The 21,715-nt window shown below is 36.0% G+C and overlaps 1 protein-coding gene across 2 annotated transcripts in view; it reads right to left on the bottom strand.

Annotated features, from left to right (window-relative positions):
* The window catches only part of NBAS (NBAS subunit of NRZ tethering complex), a 159,498-nt gene that overhangs the window by 73,151 nt on the left and 64,632 nt on the right, over positions 1 to 21,715 (bottom strand). Inside the window, exons 33-40 of one of the 2 annotated variants that reach the window (XM_084203427.1) lie at positions 20,837 to 20,950; positions 19,829 to 19,986; positions 18,395 to 18,493; positions 11,687 to 11,854; positions 10,985 to 11,098; positions 10,610 to 10,733; positions 5,533 to 5,609; positions 4,863 to 5,000 (exon numbers count right to left, since the gene is read on the bottom strand). In XM_084203427.1, coding sequence (XP_084059553.1) covers positions 4,863 to 5,000; positions 5,533 to 5,609; positions 10,610 to 10,733; positions 10,985 to 11,098; positions 11,687 to 11,854; positions 18,395 to 18,493; positions 19,829 to 19,986; positions 20,837 to 20,950 — 992 coding nt within the window. The remainder of the gene's footprint in view (positions 1 to 4,862; positions 5,001 to 5,532; positions 5,610 to 10,609; positions 10,734 to 10,984; positions 11,099 to 11,686; positions 11,855 to 18,394; positions 18,494 to 19,828; positions 19,987 to 20,836; positions 20,951 to 21,715) is intronic. The other variant, XM_084203428.1, reaches the window with a different exon arrangement.

Here is a 21,715-nt window from a genome sequence, read left to right as displayed (position 1 = left end):
TACGTATAAACATGTTATTAACATGTTATTAACATGTTAGTAGTGTAGGATATAAAACAATATATGAATATGAAGTATTAGGCATAAGCAGCAGCATGAAAGAGAAGTGGAGGAACCCAAAGACCAGCAAAGACACTTGAACTTGATGCAGAACATACAACAGAAATTTCCAACAGTGAAACAATAGGGAAAAATCACACTGCCAAATGAAACTTGCTTCTTTTCAGCATCACAAGCAAAACAGAAAGAGGGGCCAGAGATGAGGGCTTGAATCAGGACTCAAAAAACCCCAAGTTTTAAGTCCATCATAGGCCAAAAATAAAGAGCACTACCATTTAACCATCTACAGCAGCCTTAGTGCAAGCCATTGCATTTATGGATGAAATGCTCAGACCAAATGAAACAAGACTGCCTGACACAGTTTGTCAGTTTTGCATGTTAGTTATGCACATGAAGTAAAACATTATGTACATAAATCCAAGCTGAGATTAAAAATGTATATATTATCTCTAGTAAACTGAAGTCATAATTCAGGAATGTGACAGAATATGCAAAACAACAGGCAACTGTTTCATGAGCATTCCAATAAGAGATTACCTCATGTGTAGAGACTTAACCTTTAGCTGCACTAGAATGCTAGGTTAAAGCCATTAAGACCTCATCTAGTAGGGGTAATAGGTCTGTTATCAGATGCATCAGATCTGCCTCCCTCCCTTTTTCCTGTATGCAACATTCTTATATAATATTAATTTCCATTTCAAATTAAGTCTCTTTATCTTCAACATCCTCTATTTGGAATATTACATAAAGCCATAGCATACGGACCATGGCTGGGAGTTTTACTTCTCTGGATTAATAAAATCATATTTATAAATTATACCAACCTTAAACAAGCAACAGAACCTTGGGAGCCACGTGAAGCTGGCAGAATGAAATCCTGACAGACCAACAGAAATTTCTACACATTCTGTCCCAAGTTCAAAGCATTCCTTTTTCGACCAAATTTTGCCTCTTAGAGATGTTGATAGAGGCTTTCCAAAGCAGCAAGCAACAGAAAAGGGAAGCAGATTAAGTGCACAGAGCACAAGTTCACTGCAGGAATGTACCCTGTCATTTAGGGGCTAAATACATATCGGGCTAAATATTTATCAGGCTATTTAACTCTGTGGGCCTGAACTCTCAGCTTCTTCACCAATTCTAGGCCACAACAAGAGAAGCATCACTAAGGAGAATCTCTAAGCTTACCAGTTCAAAATACTGTCAGTTGCAATGCACAAAAGGACAGGAATCAAACTCACCTTCTTGAATGAAAAGTAACATATAAGGAAAGAAAATAAAAAACTAAGAATTTTCTGCTAACAGCATATCTCCTCATCTGCTATTCTGTGCAAATTCCTGTTCCTCTCTTCAACTTAGCAGTATTTGTTAAACCTGTTGTTTGATGCTCCAAGAAAAATGATGCCCCCTCAGCTGAAGTCAGTAAAATAATCCTCTTCAAAACAACAGAAACACCTCAGCAACAGAGTATTAGCATGAGGACAGGAACATAACATATTAATTAACCTCAGGATAATTAAGCACTTTCACTCCCTTCTAGAGTAAACAATTTGTTTTGGTCAATTATCAGATCACCAGGATAGACCAAATGAGGAGATAAGCTGCTAACAAGAAGAACTACCCAGCAAATTTCTTGGTCAGTTGTACAGCTTTTCTTCTTGTTCATCAAGACTGGGAATTAGTGAGAGGTGAATCAGAGTGGCAGTGGGGCAACAGCCTGGATGCTGTGCAAGCAAGGTTCAGCAAGAGCTGAAACAGGCATGTTACCAACCCTTCAAGCCATAAATGCAAAAGCCCAGCACCATAGGGGCTGCAATGAAAAGCCAATCCCACCCTGTTACAGACCTAAACCAAAAATAAATTTAGGTCCTCAAAGGGTAATTAGTCTTCTCAGTATATTCCACCCAGAGTCTATTTTGCTCTATTCTTCTGACCTTTCTCTGATGTTTTCTTAGGCTGGAGAGCTCCTTTAACATATTCCTCAGGACAAGAAAGCAATATAGCTCAGATGCCTTAAACTGTGACTGTTATGTTTATGTTATCTTAACAAGTAAAATTTGAAATTGTCTTGGGTACAAAATTAAAGTAATACATCCCTTTGTTTGTCCTAGAAGCAAAAGAATAACTTTACCAGAAACTGAAATTATCAAGATGATTTCCTTTTGAGCACCAACAGTACAAAAAGTGATAGTGAGAATTTCTTACAATTTATGATTCTGGTTTGATGTACAGATATTAGCTGTCAGTATTTCACATCACAACTAAAACAAACAAAACAAGAAACAAGCCTTCATGCAACAGACCAAATCACTGCTTCAAAATATTTTTCTTGACTAACTGGCAAGTCTTGAAAGTCTGTCCTAGCCAATGAAAGAGGAGCTCTCCTTGCATTGCCCACTATCCTTGTAACATTACGTTCTGTCATTTCCATTCTACCAACATTTTTCCTGTTCTGCCAGAGGTACGCATGAACTCTTTTCAAACAATGTCATTATAAAATGAGAAACACAGGATGTGTAGACTTTTCCATGCTTCCATACAGCTTCCTTTAAATTCAAATAGTTTTCCAATAGTATACTTGATTCACTGGACTAGAAAAATCACAGCTACTGTGACTCAGATGCTAGCAGAAATAAATTCTATATGATCTTGAGGTTTCACCTTCTGAGCATGTAGCTGAAGTGCCAGATCTACTGGCAATGTAAAGAGTGAGAATGGGGGAAAACAAGGACTGGCTGTACACCCTCACCCACAAATATGCACTCAGATACCTTCTAAGAATAATGTACAGCTCTGAAGCAGGCAAAGGACCTAGGGATGCACTTGTGCTTTCACAAACAGCCATAAGATAAAGGTGATGCAAGCCACCAGTGCCATGAGTCAGAAGACAGCCTACTACGGAATGACATCTCCAGCTGAGTGTAACATGCTCACAGAAGTTTGAGATCAATTTTCTATTACTCCCACAGAACTCTTAAGAAACATAAAAAGACCCCCAAAACTCATGGCTAGATCTACTCCCATGGACAGAAACTAGAACAGAATTGATGAACTAACTTGCAGGTGGACCCATTCTTTATTACCAGCATCTAAGATGGACATTTAAGCAAATGTCTGTTTCACATAAAAATTAAGCATAAGTTGGGCATTTAAGTCTGGCATTTAGCATTTTTGCTTTGGGGTTTTGGAAAAAAAAATAGTATGTTTATTTTGGTCAAAAGCATCTGTTTCTATTTCTTGTTTTCTACCTCTGTGACATTCCTTCATTGAATACTCTTGGAATTAATAACAGTGAATTATAAATTAGTATTTGCCTACGTTGGCAAACAGGCCAGTTTTGGTGGGGTTTTTCTTGTTTTTTTGGTGTGCTCTTCAATCAATCTTCTTATAAAATAGTTTTCAAAAGCTATTGTTTAAGACTAGCTTAAACATAGAACCTACTATTTGTAACATACAATTTAGAATCCAGTATTTATCACGGTCCCATACAGTATTTTACCAAGATGGAGCAAAAGATTAGCCAAAGATCACATCACAGTTAAGAGATAAATTGCATGGTGCTTTTGGTAAGACTTTGCTTTTTAAATGGCAATGGGAGTACAAACAGTTCAATCTAACATCTCTGTCCTCATTCTTGTAACTTGCACTTTCCAAAGGCTTCTTAGATCTTCCTGTAAAATAGGACTGTTTAAAAAAGCTAAAGTAAGAAAAAAAAACCCACAAAAACCCACAAACTTTTTTTCATTAAAGTTATCTTGCAGCAGGAAGATTTACAGGCTCAAAGAAAGCTTTTTAACAAACATGAATTAAATCTTCACAACCAACATATTTTTCAAGCCCCACAGTTGTGGGCAATGTTTTCCTTTAGCATCAAACCAGAAGAGAGTAAAATGAACATCTCAGCAGGAACATGAAAGGATTCCTAATTGCAGAATTGGGTGAATATCAAAACAGGCTTTCTGCTGTAAATCAGGAGTCATTCTTAACACAGAAAAATCTAATTCTCTCATGCCACAGTGGTGATTACTTCCTTTTCAGAAAACTTGTGACCAGAAGTGTTCTTTTAGCTACGGCTGAGAGACAGGCTGAAAACTAAATCGTCCACAGAGCTTCTTTACAGGAGGAAAGAACTGGTGCAAATTCAGAAAGGCTCTCTTGGGGCAAACAAGGGGTTTTACGCAGGTACCTCAGTAAGAATGGCAATTGGTGCCTTATTAAATTTTTGTATGTCATCTCTTCCATTTAGTACGGACTTCACCGTGAAACTGCTTTAACCACTGGCAATGGAGAACAGGCAAAGCAGTGCCATTCCAAAAAAAGATACTTGTCAAAGGAAATTAAAAAATTCCTCAGTGAATGAGGATGAATTTTCAAAGCACCATATGTAAAGTGAAATACAATCCAAAACACTCTAGGTGAGGCTATGGAAACTTTCTGAAAAGCACTGTTTCTGTTGAAATGGACTTAACTTTTCCTGGAAAGTACTATATTGCCTAGTACACAGTATTGCAAGGTAACAGCATAAGCTATACTCATTACTGCTCAGTGTTCATAAGCTACTTTGAAGACTGATAGTGCTGTTACCTAAAAATGACACTTGATATTGTGCTTCAAAAACTCCTCCACAAATTGTGAAGTACTTGTTTGTTTACTGCACTGTAGAATAATTATGCATAACACAACAGGCTGCTCACAGTGTAAGTCAGATCAGCTCCTTAACAGCCTTAACTCATGTATTGGCTTTTTAGAATAGCTTTTATGCTGAACATTAATGAATGTGGCTTTAAATAGAAAAGAGTACTAACCCTGTAGAGAGGGTGGCATTTGTCCTTGAAACATGGTGCCAAACGAGCATAGATCTGCAGGCTATAGTAATAACTTGCCAGCTGGAGAGATAACGCAGAATGTAATTGCTTTTCAAAGCACTTGTTGGCATCTACCACCTAGAAGAAACAGAGAACTAATTTACATGAAAGAATTAGCAAGCATACAACATTAAGTGTACAAACTTTCTAAAAAGCTACTTGCTGTCATTTAGAAATAGCTCTGTTTTTCTGTCACAGAAGTAAATCAGTAACCTCCGTACATTAAGATAATTCTACATTATGGTGGGTTTTTCCCCCCTTGCACAAACAACTAACCAAAACATTCTTCCAATGTACACTATTGCTGCTTCTATACCATAAGGTTATTATCCACATTTCTGAGTTACATTAGAATTGTCAGTCTGGGGGCCCAACTTTTATTTTAAGTAAGAAAATGTGTCTTTCCATCAGTGCCATGCTCAATGGACAGACCAATGGCATTTGTTCACTCTCCCTTATATGCACCAGCCCAATCCGTAAAAACGTGTATTAAAATGAATTTGAATACTTAAGATTTTAAAATCATAAGGCAATAAAATTTGCTAATGGAATTCTGCTATGAATAGTCTTTCCTGGCAAAAACATACAAACAAAGTCCCTATCAACATACCTGTGGCAGTGCAAGCAGATAGGCAAGAGACAAGGCTGCATCCTTTGGTAAAGCATCACTTGCCAGTTGTAGCAGAACTGCAAGAGAGATGGAGCAGACACTAAGTTTGGATTTCTGACCCACTTGGCCTTGAGAGCTAGCAAATGAAATGTTTTCAGGGCAACTATATTTTATTAAGACACTAGCTTGAAGCACTCCAGACATAATTAAACACTTATCAGCACAATCCAGACAGAGATAATATATAATTAAACTGCAGCACAGCTTTACCTTAACTTCCAGGCAAAGTGTTTGATGCATTAACCAAAGAAGAAGGAGACTATGCAGCAACAGATGCTAAACAAAACCACCTGTACTGATTTCCAAGAAGTAAATATTTTGCTTGTAAAGTCAAGGAAGTAATGTAATGTTCTAAGGGTTCGAAGATACCAAGAAGAGGAATGGTACAAAATGTCTTCTCTTCAAACCTGAGCTCAAATTCCCTTATCACTGAACACAACAAATCATATTAAAAACTTCTGCCTTAATTAAAAAAAAAACAACAAACAAAACCCACAAGTATCATAAGAAACACCACAAAAAGATTCTGCCATATACTGAAAAAAAGTATCAGTACTACAATAATTGTAATAAATTCATTAAAGGATAAGTATTCTGATTACAAACTCATATACTTCTGATAAAACTGACACAAAAATCACCTGCTTTTCCTGCCTTACAGATACCAAACTTGGGGGTTGTTAACATTATCATATATTACATTATTACTAATGTTATTAATAACAATATTATTTCAATAGGAAGAAGCTATCTTCCAGCAGCTTAGCTCTTTGTTTATTTCAAGGAAGTCTCAAACACCTGTTTATTAATTCCCACATTACATAAACTCCTCTGCAGGGCATGCTGGTAAAAACCCAATTACTTTGCACACACTCCCACAGTTAATTCTTTGTTCCAAAGAATGACTTATAAAAGGCTTGAATGACCAATTACAATTTTAAGATTATCATTAATTTGCCATCAGCCTGAAGTGGATTTACATGCTGGCCCTCAGCGAGATACAAGCACTAAATTTCAATGTGACAAGTCACCACAGAGGCTGCAACATAAGCCTGTCCAACAGCACCTATCCTTTACCCTTGAAATGGCTTTTACTGTGCTTCAGACAGCTTCTTGCTGCTGACAGTTGTTTCTGCTACACTCTAAATGACCTGTATGCTGTCCAAGAAAAGATAGCAAGAACTCCAGAAATATCTAATATTATATCTAATATAAACAATATCTAATATTAAAATCTTGATGCAAATTGCTGGCTCCTCCTCTGATAACAAGTAGTTACTTTATGTATCCTTACACCCACCTCTAGTTAAACAGAAAAAAAAGGAAGGAAGAGTTTCAGCTCTGCTCTCTTTTCCCTTTCTTTGGAGAATTAAAGTTAGTAAAACCTCTTGAATACACAATAAATTATTGGGCTCTCTTCCAACTTAACATCCCCAACATAAGAACTGACAGATTTGCAAAAACTGATCTTCACCATCAGGATAGCAATAATTACAAAGAACACAGCACCAATACAGGGCCAGAAAACAATATGATTTTATTCACACTTTTGCATGAAGTGTGACACAATGGCATCCCAACTGCCATAAGGTGGGTAAGAAGAAAGAACTGCCTCTACTGTCATACCTGCCAAGAAAAAATAATTCCTCTGCATTGATGCAATAAATTTTCTACATGCTACTATGTACATGATAGGTGTTCATGCGTCCATACTTAGATGCGCACTTCACATACACACAAATACGTGTATGCAAAAATAATTTCATACAGCTTTCTGTCTGCCAGGGAAGCCATAAAAGAATCCTCTGCAGCCTAACAAGGCTGAGTTCAAGTCACAGGCTCCAGACATTAGCAGGATGGCATTCTGTCCTATCATGCATCTCCACAAAATTTACAGGAACTTAATGTAATTTCAGATCAATACCAAATCTGGAATTTGCCAAAGGGATTAGACATTACAGGGTTGGCAAACCAGGGAGGGACAAGCAGGCAGGGACAAGCAAAATGCCAATGATGCTGTCCCCCTGCTGTCCCACAAGCACAACTTTCTCAGAGAAACACAAAAATATTTTGATTTTATAAATATTTTCATTTCTTGTGCAGGTCTTTATGTCACAGCCTGTTTGAGAGGCTAAATATTGAAAAATTTATTTATCTGGGAAAATTGGAATTTCTCCATACAAAGAAAGTTTCAACTCACTTTTGATGGGTTTTCCTCCAAAAAAAAATGCAAAACCTGCTTTGAGTCTTCAATTGTTCATTTAACCCATGATAAAATCTCAATAAACTTAGAAGCATATACTGCAGTTAAACAGCCATATCTACAACTAACCACAAAATTACAGGGAACATTAAGGCATTATTTGCTCTAAAACCCCTGAGGACTAATAGGTATGACTGACTGTCTTGGGTTTACTCTGAGTTTAGTTCCTAAGCTGGTTAGAAGAACATACAGCCATCTTTTCAAATTTCATCTTCAACCTCCTGATCAATCCCTAAAGCCTATGGAGAAAGAAAATCCCAATCAAACAGAGAAGCATAACATGGCTTCAGCCACACCAAGCCTGGGTGCACTATGAGCCCACAGCTGAGGAAGGAGAACTTTACAGGACTCAGGGAGGTGAGAGCTACCATTTCACTTGGAAATACTCCGTTTACCACCTACATCCAGATAGCCAGGACAAGAAAAGTCAAGGTGCAAGGCTTGTAACACTACCAAATCCATAAAAGCAGCAAGATATCTTGAGTTTTATCAAGGCCAGACTGGATGGGGCTCTGAGTAACCTGGTCTAGTGAAAGGCATCCCTGCCCATGGCAAGGGGCTGAAATAAGATGATTTTTAAGATTCCTTCTAACCAGTCTATGATTCTATGATGATGCACACTGTCAGCGGGGAAAGTGTTTAGCCAGTCTCTCACACTGCACATGGCACTTTTATAGTAAACAAAGTCAGATGCTTACTCCAGCCTCTCCTAAGACAAAGTGCCAAGTACAACAAAGACTTCTGTGCTCAACTGCATCTCCCTGCAGGTTCTTCAGTTCTTTTGATGGAGCTGAAACCTGCTGCTGTAGCTGTCCTAGAAGACAGCTAGAAGCAAACAGCTGGGATTCAAACTTGTCAGCAAAATCAACTGAAACCTGCTACGCTTGCAGTTACTGGAGCAGTGCAGTAGCTGACACCTCATATCAGCATTCAAGTTTTGTATGGCAAAATACTCCCAAAAATGTACAGGAAGCCTGAAAATGATAAAAATGCAGAATAATAAGTAGGATTCATATCTGTGCGATTCCTTAAGCTTCAGCAGTGTGCTATCAATAGGCATATTTTCAATCTGCACAATCCTGAATGTGTTAACTCATCATAAAGACTTCCACAAGAATTGACAAAGCAAATCTTTAAGGGGGAAGAGGTGGGATCCCATACCATTACCACAGGGCTAAACACACCAAAAATAGTAAATTATTAATCCAATTACTTAGAGAAAGCTATGTTACACTTATGCTTAAGAACAGTTTACTGACTACCAAAAGGTGTAATACACAGAAGGACTGATGAGTCCAGAATAAACACAGCCCATTTTTGCAGAGGAAAACACAGAACTCTGTTTCAGAGCACAGTTGGAGGGACTCAAGTGAAACTGACTATAGAGTAAAAGTGGTGGAAGTACTAAATGGCAAAAATTTTATTCTGCACACTTAAGAGGAAGGAGACAAATGCTCAAAAACTGAAGCTAGACGCTAAAACTTCTTCTTCAAGCAAAAGTCTCCAACACTGAAATTTCCATCTCAAAAGCAGCTACTGAATTGTAAACAATCAGTTCCAATTACTCAAGTTTGAGCAGGAACTATTACCACAGATCTACCAAGTAAATAATTTTCCCTAAGGAAGTAATAAATACTTTTTAATCCTTGCCCCCCCCACCCTCCTCCTTTAAGACACAGGAATCAAAGCTAAAGGCCTACAGGCATTCAGCATGCAACAAATGAGATTTTAAATACTGATCTTAAAGAAATTTTTTTCCATTAAGAGAGCATGTAAAGAACAAAACATGCACACACCCAATTTATAGAAGCTGTTGCTAACCTCTTCTGATTCACAGTGTTGTTATATTAGAACTACACAGGTTATCTGTACAAATACCACATATCTCAAATTACTGAATCATATACTTGTAAGACACATATGCTGGTTTTCATGAAACAGTGAGTAAATGTGTGGCTTATGAAGAAAGCCCGTCTTGAAACTTCTCATCTAACAAGTGATTTAATATACTCATTTTTCATGACAGAATTTACCACAAGCCAAGTATAAAGCATATATCTTCCTTCAAAAGACATTAACAGCATGTAATATTTAAACAGTTAATTTCTTAAACCAGCAGGAGACATCCAGAAGGAAAGATATACAGTCACAGGTGGCTTTTTGTTATCTTTTTTTTAAAAAGTGAAATTGTTTCAGTTAAAAAATTATTAAATATAACCTATAACATGTAGACATTTCAGAAGAAGACAAAGTTCTGATGATTTCAGAAGCTGTAGTTAAGCATTTTAATTGGCAAACAAAATACTGCAGTGAACCTGCAATACTGAAACCTGGATAAACACTGGCACAGAATCTGACCCACTGAATATGCAGGCATACAGAGAAGTAACTCACACTGGCTTGCAAATTCCCATTACCTGTACATGGTAACATTCAGGAAACCTTCAACAATTCCTCCTATCATTGCCAATCCCCAAAAAACACTTTCTGCTTATTTAAAGAGAACTTTCATTTTTCTAATCTTTGCTGAGCAACTCCTCTTCAAGTCAACAATTCCCTTGAAAACTCTGCAACTACTTCTACTACTTCTAACAAGACTTCTTACCAACAAGAGCCATTGAACCAGATCACAATTCTTGCAAAACACCCAGAAAATACTTCAGATTGTTCTGTGCAATTCTCCACACTTAAACTCACCCACAGATACTTCTGTATTCACTATATATGGAGTGAATATATACAACATGTCCATACCTTCTGTAGTTGGAAGTAGGTCTTTTCCTTCGCTCTTTGTCTCTGCAAGTTTCCCTGTTCTCAGCAACACTTCTGCAAAGCTTTCCAAAGAATTGTTCTGGTATGCTCCATAGCTGACTTCAGACTGGAAGTAAAAAGGCAACTGATATATGCACTCTACACCTGCATTTTTATTTGGATCACCTGCATGACATGCAGCTGCTTACCTCAGCTCCTCTATTTGCTTTCCTTTGTTTAATTCTAATGATGTTTAATTTTAAGTTTTTCCTACTATGGTAAAGAATTTCAAGTCACACATATAATCAAAAACTCTGTATTTTCACTTGATTATAAGATCTCAACAAAAACCTGCAGACCTCTATAACCATAACTTACTTCTGCAATATATGGATCATCAATTAGAGACTCATAAAATGGATGACAGCCTTGTTTTTCCACAGTAGCATTTTCTCCAGACCCACTTTTTAATACATCTCCAAATTCTTGGCCCTGGGAAAAATAAGTATAGTTGAGTCTAGTTGTAAAAAAGCTCATAAAAATGCTGTAAACACTATGCAGAAGGGAAACAACTGTAAATGAAAAGATCATTGAATTCAGGGGGGAGCAACAAAGGACTCCTCTTACATAAACCAGTTTTGAATTAAGTCCAGTATTCTTAAAAAAGGAAAGAGAATCTTGTTCAAAAGTAACATCACAGAAAATAGTGGCACAAACATTATTGAAAAGTCACTGAAATAGAGAAAGTAGAAAGGAGAAACTGCAAAGGAAGAGCTTTGAATACAAGATGCCAGTATTTCAAGAGTGGGCTTTACAGTGCTTTGCTCCCTGAAGCCTTAAAATTCTGCCAAATTTCAATTAGACTCTCTTATGCTATGCTAAGAAAACAGGAGAAAACAGACTAGCAGACAGCTTTAGACCCCTTCCTTCATTGGGATTTCCTTGCAAACAGTCCCATGATGCCTGTAGTTTGTTTATTGATTTGAGGGTTCAGCTATCAGGTCCTACAAAGGAGCTGAGTTTTTATACTAATGTATCACAAATGTGTAAATATCTGGGGACACATCAGCAATCCCTTACATGTAATGGTCGCAGATAAGTTAAGGATCTCTTCCACCACTGCCCATCACTGACAGCATGCAGCATGGCTTTGGTAGTCAGAGTTGTGTTGGACAACACCTTCATGGTTTTGGATGTCGTCCAGTACAACAAATCAGCGGACTGGCCAGAGGAGATGCTGGTTTCATCCTGTGACATATCCAACACACAATGCAAGGGTTAGATTCCTGCTATAATTAGGTTAGTGACCTAAAGCCAAACAAGTGCATTAGAGTTCAGGCACACTGTATTAATAACACATCTGAATGACCATTAATTCAGGCAGCAGCTGCCAAAAAATAAACAAAAGACAAACTAGAAGTGATTTAGGAGTTTCACTGTGAAGTAAGCAGCGTGATCAGCACATTTGGCCCATTAACTCAGTTATCACCCCCTGTTTCCACATACAGCACAGGTTTTAATTCCAAAGTTTATAATGACAATGTTCTACATAAATGTTGAATGTTTCCACTAAAATAATCACCTCTCTACAAATGTGAGGATCGAGTATACTAAAGTTAATCTTCAATAATTCAAGAAAGCTGATACTAGAGACAATATTGTATTTTTACAGAGGTAGCATTAATTAAGTTGAATTCCTAATAGGGGAAATGGTAGAGATGTAAATATACATCTCTAGACCAAGTGATAAAGTATCATCAAGGTTTGGAATTTTGCAGCTGACACACAAAATACTGAACAAACAGCCAGCCTAAAAGACTACAAGAAATCCAACCTTTTCTCAATCAAAAATTGCTTCTGCAATATATGCACATATACCTTCCTCAGCAGGAAATCACACATAACTCCACTGTTAAAACCAGATACATCCTCCACAAATGGGGCTCTCTATACCAGCTCTTCCTATGTAAAGCATTTAAATAATACCCAGAACATGCATGTTGTCTGATTTGTGCTATTCCAGTCCTCAAAGGTTTGTGTTAATTGCACGCTTTACAGTGTATGCACATTAATCATAAACATATAATTAGCATACTGAGGTAAACACACTGTTTTCATAATAAAAAAATAAATATTTTCCTTCATATAGCAAACTTTAACAGCCATATGTTTAACCCTACTAGTAATTTCCCCGTACACTGAAGTATATTGGAAAAATTCTACCTGCATAACAGCATGGCAAGTATTAGTTTACAACTTACTAATTAATGACAAAACCTCAAACATGAGAGCCAAAGGATGCCAAGTTATGCTGAAGAGAAATACATCCCTGTAACCTCAGAGGAAGAGAAATACATCCCTGTAACCTCAGAGGAAAAACATATCAGCTTCAATAAGGCAGAATTTCATGTAGAAAACATTATTTTTAGTACCTTTTACTATAATGTACAGTAAATTACTGCCTCAAGCTGACCATTGAAGTAGCAGGTTCATCTTAAGTCCTTCAGCATTTGTTTTAATATTTTCTGAAATCATATTGTGCATTTCACAGATGAACCACTAATGAATCAACTGGCTAAACTTTGAATTTCAGCTCTTGCTTCACCAAATTAAGAAAGTGCATGCCAAGTACAACCTGTCAGAATTTTTGCTGAAAAATTAAAAATTTTTTTCTGAAAAATTAAAACCAACTGAAAATCCTAGGTCTGGTGGCCTGGGGGGAGCTTTTCTTGTTCACGTGGTTTTTAAATAAACAATTTTAAGTACTTAGTAAGACAACTTTTTGTAATTTATTTTGAATGTCACATACAGAATACTAATTCCTTCTGCCACCATTTTCAATGCTGCAACACACCTAGTTGATTTTTCATGGAGGAAAAAGAAACCAAAACTAAAAGAGAACGAGAAAAAAACATCCCACCCAAGCTGTCAACTGCATTTGAGCAAAGCACTTTTCTTTAAATCAGCCTCCTTCAGCAGTATGAAAACTAATGAGCCAACTTGTATGCAGGTGTTAATGCTTATGGCACTACTGCTATCAGATAAACTCTGCTGACTTTAGTTTAAAAATAATTTCACTCTACAAGTAGTTACATTTTTTTCAGCAAAAATAGAAATTCTGTTTTCTGAGAAGCCATTTTACTCTGTACCTGGAGCAGCAACACTTACAGGTTATAACTTTCTGCTATCTCAAATCAATGTCTCACAAAAGAAGTTATTTCTTAAATAAGGTTGGAGATCTCATCTCAAGAAAACAACTTTAATTGTATCATTTAATTGTATCTTTAGGGAGAAGTTATATTTTGGGGGTTCTGAGAGGTTTTTGGGAGAAATTATTTTCTTCTATTAATTCTTCCTGACATCCTTTATAAAGTAAGCACTTCTGATTAAATTCAAAATAACAACAGCAACAGCAACAACTTATTAAATAGTAAACAAATTAGCAGATTAAAAATCTGCTTGAATATAAATGGTATAAAGAAAGACAACCAACAAATTCTAAATTATCAAGTTACTCTAAAATGACAGCTAAAATATTTATATAAATATACACATCATATGTTTATATTTACATACACCTTTGCTCCTACATACACTTATGTAATCCCAATCAGTCTAACAGGAGGACAAATAGCAAAGCCAACTGTTTGTGAAACAAGCCACACAAGAGACAGTAATAAATTAGAACAATAGCAGCATGGATTTTAGGACTGGTTTTGGTCTTTAATGACAATTAGTCAAGGTGTAAGGATTAAAATTTGCAAAAACCATACACTGCATACTCTTTGTATGTTAAGAATCATTTTATGTCAAGACTATGAAGGAAATGAAATGAGGTAGAAGAGAGTCTGTTCAAAACAGAGCATCACCCATCAGGTCTTGCTTTGCCCTTTTTGGTACTTCCATTGCCAAACAGGAATTTAAAACAGCCTCTTTTACTTAAGTATTCATGTAGAACCTACATGTATTTTTTTTTGTGCCTTGGAGGGTTTTGTATCAGGGATTTTAAATTTTTTTTCAATGTCTGTTACAGCTATGAATGACTCAAAGTGAAAACTCCAGTCCTGCAATGATAAACCAGACCCTAAATGAGAGACCACGGAAAAGATTCAGCTCAAGATGACAACACTAACATTCAAGAGTCACTGAATGTTCAGGCTCTTACTAGGGCCATAACATCATAGAAAAGAAGAAGTAACCCAGTCTTAAGCATATACAATGCATTTGATTCAGCTGCTGAAACACAGGCTTTGAGGAGTGCCTGAAATATACTGCAGTAATTAAGACAGCAGCTTAACACCTGCAGATCTGCCAGAGATATTTTGGAGCAGCAGCTGAAGGACAAGAGCATAACTGATCATGACTCTCCAGGAACTTCTAACCAGCTGAGATAACAATGTGTGACCTACCAATTTAATGTAAACAAATGTTCTAAGAGATCCTGTCTTTTCCCAGATATAGTGCTTGGAAAAACTGGAAAGCAGACACTAATGTTCTGTTAACCAAAAATTTTCTTTTCTTTAAGAAGCCTTAAAGAAAATAATTCTTATAATCTGAACATATGCTCAAATTATAAGAAAATAATTCTTGTCATTTGAACATATTAATTTCTCTAGTAAATGTCTAGAAAATACATCTGCTTTTCTATCAAGAATTCATTTTAAAAAAAACCTTTTAACTTAATTTCTCTTGGGTTGATGTGCCATTTAACAGTAATTATGCTTCCATATTCAGATATGTAAAAAATAATGATTTATAACATATGTAAACATCATTTAAATATTATGCAGATTTAATGAATTCAGAGCTCTGCAACTGATTAATATTGTTTTGTGCTTATACACAACACAGCATCTCATGTCTAAGCATTTTATTTGAATTTAATCATTTTACCATTAATATTTTGAAAGGCTTTTCATTAATCAAGAGCTTAATCTTCTCACCAAGATATTTTGGTTGAGAAGCACAAGGTTAGCTTTTTAGGCATTTGTAGCACACACAAGTAAAAAGGATGACAAAGTAAGAAGGATGAGGATTGGTGAAACTTTATATTTTGCTTAGAAACAAACTGGTACATTGGAATCATCATAGCTTCCACAGCATAACTTCTCAAATGGATTCCGTGAGTTCAAACAACAGTGAGAAGTTCACACAGAGCTTGTGCAAAAGCATTAGCTCCTACAGAATAATGACATGCAGCTTTATCACAGCATTCATGAATTTCTTTTAGAGTAGGACCACCAAAAACTTGGAGAAAAGTTGTGCTGAAGTCAACATGAGAGGAATATGAAATGATCCATTTCTAAGCAGTCTATGTATATATATAGCCAGCTCCTACCAAGATTTCTGAAAATTTTAGGGGAAAAATTTTGGAGGAAAAATTGAATAAAAATGAAACTATAACACAAATTTCTAGGGAAGAGTTCACCTAGAGAAAGCTGATGAAAAAGTATGACCAGCTGGTGATGTTGGTTGACATAAAGGAAGAAATGGTAGTGGAGACTAATAATTAAATGCTAGATGAAAGTAAGAGGGATAGAAAAAGGTCACTAAAAGTTTAAAAAGCAAAAGTGATAAATTCACAGATAGGTATTTTGAATGCAATAGAAAAAAGGATGCCCAAACACATGTATGCCACACCTTAGTCAAGTCAAGATAAGAAAACTTACACTTAGAGCAGCAATTTGAAAAGGTATCAGTAAGTGAGAAAAAACATTTGTCAATTCCCTGAAATAAGGATTCTGTAAGTTAATCAGGATGTAAGTGAAAATGAAAGTACAAGAAAAGGGAGAAAAATCTTCCAGGTTTTTTTTTTGTTGTTGTTGTTTGTTTTTGGTCTTTTTTTTTTTTTTTAAAGAAATGAAAATTCTGTGCAAGACAGTGAAGGTGAAGCACAGGGAATCAGATGAAGTGTGACTACAAGGCTTGTAGTTATGGGATTCAGTGAAGCCAGAAAAACTGAGTCATTGAATATACTGCTTTTCTAACACTGCAGATGTCTGTAACAAAGGAAAAGTTATACAGTCAGTAGATTTTTGGCTATGCTTCCCCCTGTGTCATTCCAAGAAATGAAAAAAAACTATAAATCCCTATTAAGTCAGCTGGGAGAGAACAAAAGGAAAGATTAGCAAATATACAGAACTTAATTTCCTAGTGTAACAGTCTGAAGCACAACATGCCAAGGAGCCTTATTATAGAAAAAGAAAATACACCTCAGTGTAGCAACACACAAACTTGCCAGGTCAATTGTCTACCTACTTCAAATTCTAAAGAGACAATCAACCACAACTGAGGGGGGTGGGGAAATGAAAGCTGTATTGGAGAAATTTTTGAATGTCAATTCTCCAGCATAATGAAAATTGCTTCCAATATGCAAACTGAAATGATAGCAAAGTTAATTAGTGAATTTACTCAACTCTGATAAACCACTGAATAAATTTTTGAATCATTTGTATGCATGTCTAATTGTTCTGCCACAATACAGTACTTCAGCAGATGAAAGGTGATGCATGACAAATTTTTATAGACATTAAAATATTGTAAACATATGCATCCACACCCATGTAAGTTTTATTAACATCTATTTAATAACCTCCCACTCAGAGAGATGCATCTATGGATTTCCAGAAAATAAAATGTATTTTTTCCAGTGAAACAGATCTGTTCTTCATATTGATGATTCTGGCAGACATAAAATGTTTGGCCCTCTTCCTCTGAATACTGTTTGTAGTGCTATTTTACCTTCCTGCCATTTATTTTATATATATGCAAATACATATATCTACATGTATGTCTACATATGCACGTATATACATACATACACATGCACATGTGTATTTATACACACGTATAAACATGTACAAACATTAAAACCATACAAAAAATATGGACATATTCTCCAAGGAGGCTGGAACTCTCATAATTTCTCAAAAAGTCACCCTATGCAACATGAACCTTCTCTTTCTTTCTTGCCTTCCCTCTTTCACCACCCCCTTTTAATCTCTTCTTTCTTGTATTTCTTTAAGGCTTTTGATCCCCTCTCCTCACCCCTAGATTTATTTATCACTCATCTATTTCATTAAACAAAACACAGAGAAAAGAATAAATTAAATATAGAAATTTCCACTCCAAAGAGTGTGAAAAACATTCCTGTTTTCACAAATAAATAAATAATTACATCTTCTTTAAAGAGAGAAAAGTACTTGCAATTCTACACACACAGACATAAAATAATTGACATAAAAGTAGAAAGCATAATAGACGACTGGTTTCCTGTTGTCCTGCCTGTGGAACACTCAATGTTCCTTGTGATCTTGGACATAAAAATAATTTCACATGCAATGTATGAACATTATAAAGTAACACGTCACAAACTTAATGATGCACAGAACTAAGGGGAAAAATAAGTTTAATTAAAAACATTTTTTTGGTGAAATATGTATTTCAGTTTTAAAATTGCTGTTTTGCAACTGGGACAGATTTAAAAAAAAAGACTAAACTAATATAAATGTCTATTTTAATGTAAGTTTTTTTGCACTTTTCCTGCCTCTGGGTTTATGTTTTTTTCAATGGTGCTAAGACTGTAGAAAGAAGCAACTAAAAATCAGAACAAAGTATAAATACAGAAGCAAAACCTTGAAGTTAAACTAACAACAGAAAGTACTATATGTCTAATGTTGCTTCTTCTATCTAGTAAGCAGACAGATATTGTTAAAAACTAAAATTCTGTTCTTCAGAGTAATCTAGAACAAAGTCTTTATTACCTTTAAAATTCACATTAAAACTTACCTCTGTATCCTTACTGATCAACAAAGAAGGCCCAGAGATACTTGAATTCTCACCTCCTTCAGAAGGAAGAAACTGGTAATTCACAGTCTGATAAAGAATCTATAAACATGAAATAAATATTACAGTTTGCCAGTTAAATAAGGCAATGAAAAATTATGACTGATTTCAGAGGAAACCCAAGAAACTGATATAAAGGCTTCCATGATAGAAAAGGGGGCAGGAGAAGATGCAAAGAAGAAAACACAGCATCCCTGACATCCTCTCACTGTTGGAGTCCCTAGACAAAACAACCTTCCCTTCTCCATGAATTTTGTGCAACATTTTTCCCACAATCTAAGATTATTTTTTTTAAAGCTTTATGTACCATGCTGTACAACGTAGAGGAAAAAAAAATGTCATGAAAACATCCATTACCTGAACTGAGACTGAGGCACTGGGCAACTCCACAAAGACAAGTGTTCTACAGGACAGCAGTTTGGTGAGCAAAAGTTCTGCACAGAACTTGCACCTTCACACACTGCTTGTACTCTCACAGACAGTTCTGTTCAGGGGATTTTTTAAGGAAAAGGCTACACAATTGCAGCTGCCTTAATCAGGCTGCACATGTGCTGTAGCTATGACTCCCTTCTCCCCCATTCTTACATTCTGTGTCCAAAGACCTCTAAGATGTTTCTATTACACAATTATAAATCTAAGAACACTGTGAATTCTTAGACAACTAAGACAATTAAGAACTCAAGTCATAGTATGTAGGCCAAGCCACAATTACAGCGAACAGAAATTTAACATTTTGACAACCTAAATTACTGCCCTTCAATTTCAAATAAAACTTTTGCTATGTCACCTTGACATAAGTTGTATTTAAATGCCACAATTATGTGTTCTCACATATATACTGCAATCAGTTCAACACCTAACATGATTCTATCAAGTCAGTCATTGCAGAGTTAATAAAGATTGCTCAGACACAAAGCCTCTTGTAGATGTTAAAACCATTACATCATTGAAATCTGTGAGAAAATAGCATATTGGGTAAAGATCACAAAATTCATCGAATAAACCCTTAATAGACATTTATGTGGGCATTTAATGAAGATGCATTATAAAGTGTAAGTACCTGGAAAATATTTTAAAATTTCATCAACTGCATTTTTAAATTAAATGTTTAAACCAGGCAATCAATAAAGAAATTAAAAATACTAAAGATAGAAAACACAACTGCACTCCCACTTCAGAAACCAATTCATCACACAAAACTGCTTGGAAAGAGACCTCATTTGCTGAAATATAACAGTGAAAGTAGAACAGTAGAGCAGAACAAATATAAATATACTGGAGGGTAGAACTGAAGGAAACAAACTTGAAAATGAGCCCAAGTGCCCTTCACTTTGGTAGGTACTGAACTTCCCATAGAGAAGCTCCAGAGGCAGGTACCTGTGTTTGCAGCGAGCTGCTCACGGCCAGCAGCGCCTCTATGGCGCAGGGGGGACAGTGTGTCAGGGCAAAGGCCATGAGCTCCTGGCGCATCCCCAGGTCCTGGTAGCCTTCGGACTGCCCCAGCTGACTGCACACCTCCCAGCTTTTAGAATAACCTGCAAGGAACACAAAACACACTTCCTATCACAACTGAAAGGAGGATGCTGCCCAGTTCTTACTGGATGAGATAAAGGAGGGCATGTGGTATTTCTGTCAAGGCTTAACATCCCCAGGAAAAGGAACCATAAAGGCTCCATAAAATAGAGAGGTAGCCAACTTTAGACTGACCAAATACATAAAAGACTAATTTTTATCATACTGTAGATAACAATAAAATAGGCATCTGTAAGCTTACATCCTGTACTTTTACGTATTACAATAAGAAAATCCTCATTTATTTCACCTTACTGGAGTGTCTGTAAAAAACCAAGTACAAAATACATCACTTGATTTATTAAAAAAATCTCAACACATCTTGAATTTTCCCCCTTCATTCTTAAAGCAGAAAAAAAGACCCAAAGAAACAAATCCCATCTTCCTTAGGATTTTGACACATGTATTTCATTTACCTCCACTCATACTGTCCCATACACAAATATATAAATATCTTAAGAGTTTTGATGTTTTGATAGTAAGGTAGACTTCTAAAAGACTTGCACTTTCCTGCTAGCTGCAGTCACAAGGTTTTACCTGTCTGAGGAGGCTACAGTGTAGAGAGAAGTAGAAATTTTTGTTCCCAGAGGCATTCAGAAAAGCTCCCTGAGATTACACATCCAGTAGTTCAGTACATCCTTATTCCACGTAGTATTTGCTGTTTGTGTCTCTGTTCCATTTCATTAAAATAGCAGTTACACCTTGTTAACTGGCATTGAATAATCTGAAGTAGCACACCTCACAATAAGACAAAAGTCAGAACTGAAATTTCCACCTCCATCACCTCATGCATCCCTTATTCATTCACTTCACCTGTGGCCATGAGCTCCTGGCAATGCATACTAGCTGCTTTGTAGTCCTGGAAACTGAGAGCCTGTTCCACTAAAAGGATTAAAACTTGACCTTTTCTCTCCATCTGATCATCTCCTGTAATAAAAAAAAAAAAAATCAAACTTTTTATTAATTAATTGGAATTAATGGTCAACTTAAGCTTACCATTTTATTTCTTAAGAATTAACTATATACCACAATATGAAAAGCCCCTCTTGAAACTGAAACAAAAATAAAATTACCTGTGTTTTCCTGAGGGAAAAAATAAAAGGAGCTGGTATTTAAAAAAAACATTGGTAGCACAGCTAGCAAAAAAACCCCAAACCAATTAGCATTTTATGTCAAGGTTAAAAAAAATAAGGTTCTGAAAGTTGTATTTATGTGCTGGCCGAAGGATCAAAACTGATATTTAAGCAAAGTGACATATAAATCAAAATCCTGACAGTGGAAAAAAAAAAGTCTATGTAGTGTAATAGAAGAAAAGAATTTAAATGTTCGCTTTCTTATACTATACAGAGACCCATTTTAAATTACCACTTCATGGCCACAAATAATGCATGAGATGCAGAAAATGTAAGCATTTAAAAATCTGTAACCTCGTGAATTGAGCGAGTAGAACTGAAACTGATTTTTCCATATCACATCCATCTCAGTCACCAGACCTTCTGGACAATGCCTCTTCCACTAGTTATCAATCAAAAGTTACACTTTAGATACTATTGAAGCCTTCTGACTAAAGTTTCATCAAGAATCTTTGTAGAAAAACATCCTGACCTCAATTTTAATACATCAGCATTCACAGATGAAAATCTAATGAGACAGCTTATCTCCATCGCAAAGCCACTGATAGTCAATACAAAC

This window comes from Fringilla coelebs (genome assembly GCF_963513975.1).
Source record: "Fringilla coelebs genome assembly, chromosome: 3".
NCBI classification, from domain to species: Eukaryota; Metazoa; Chordata; class Aves; order Passeriformes; family Fringillidae; genus Fringilla; species Fringilla coelebs.
This window is presented reverse-complemented; position numbering and strand designations above follow the sequence as displayed.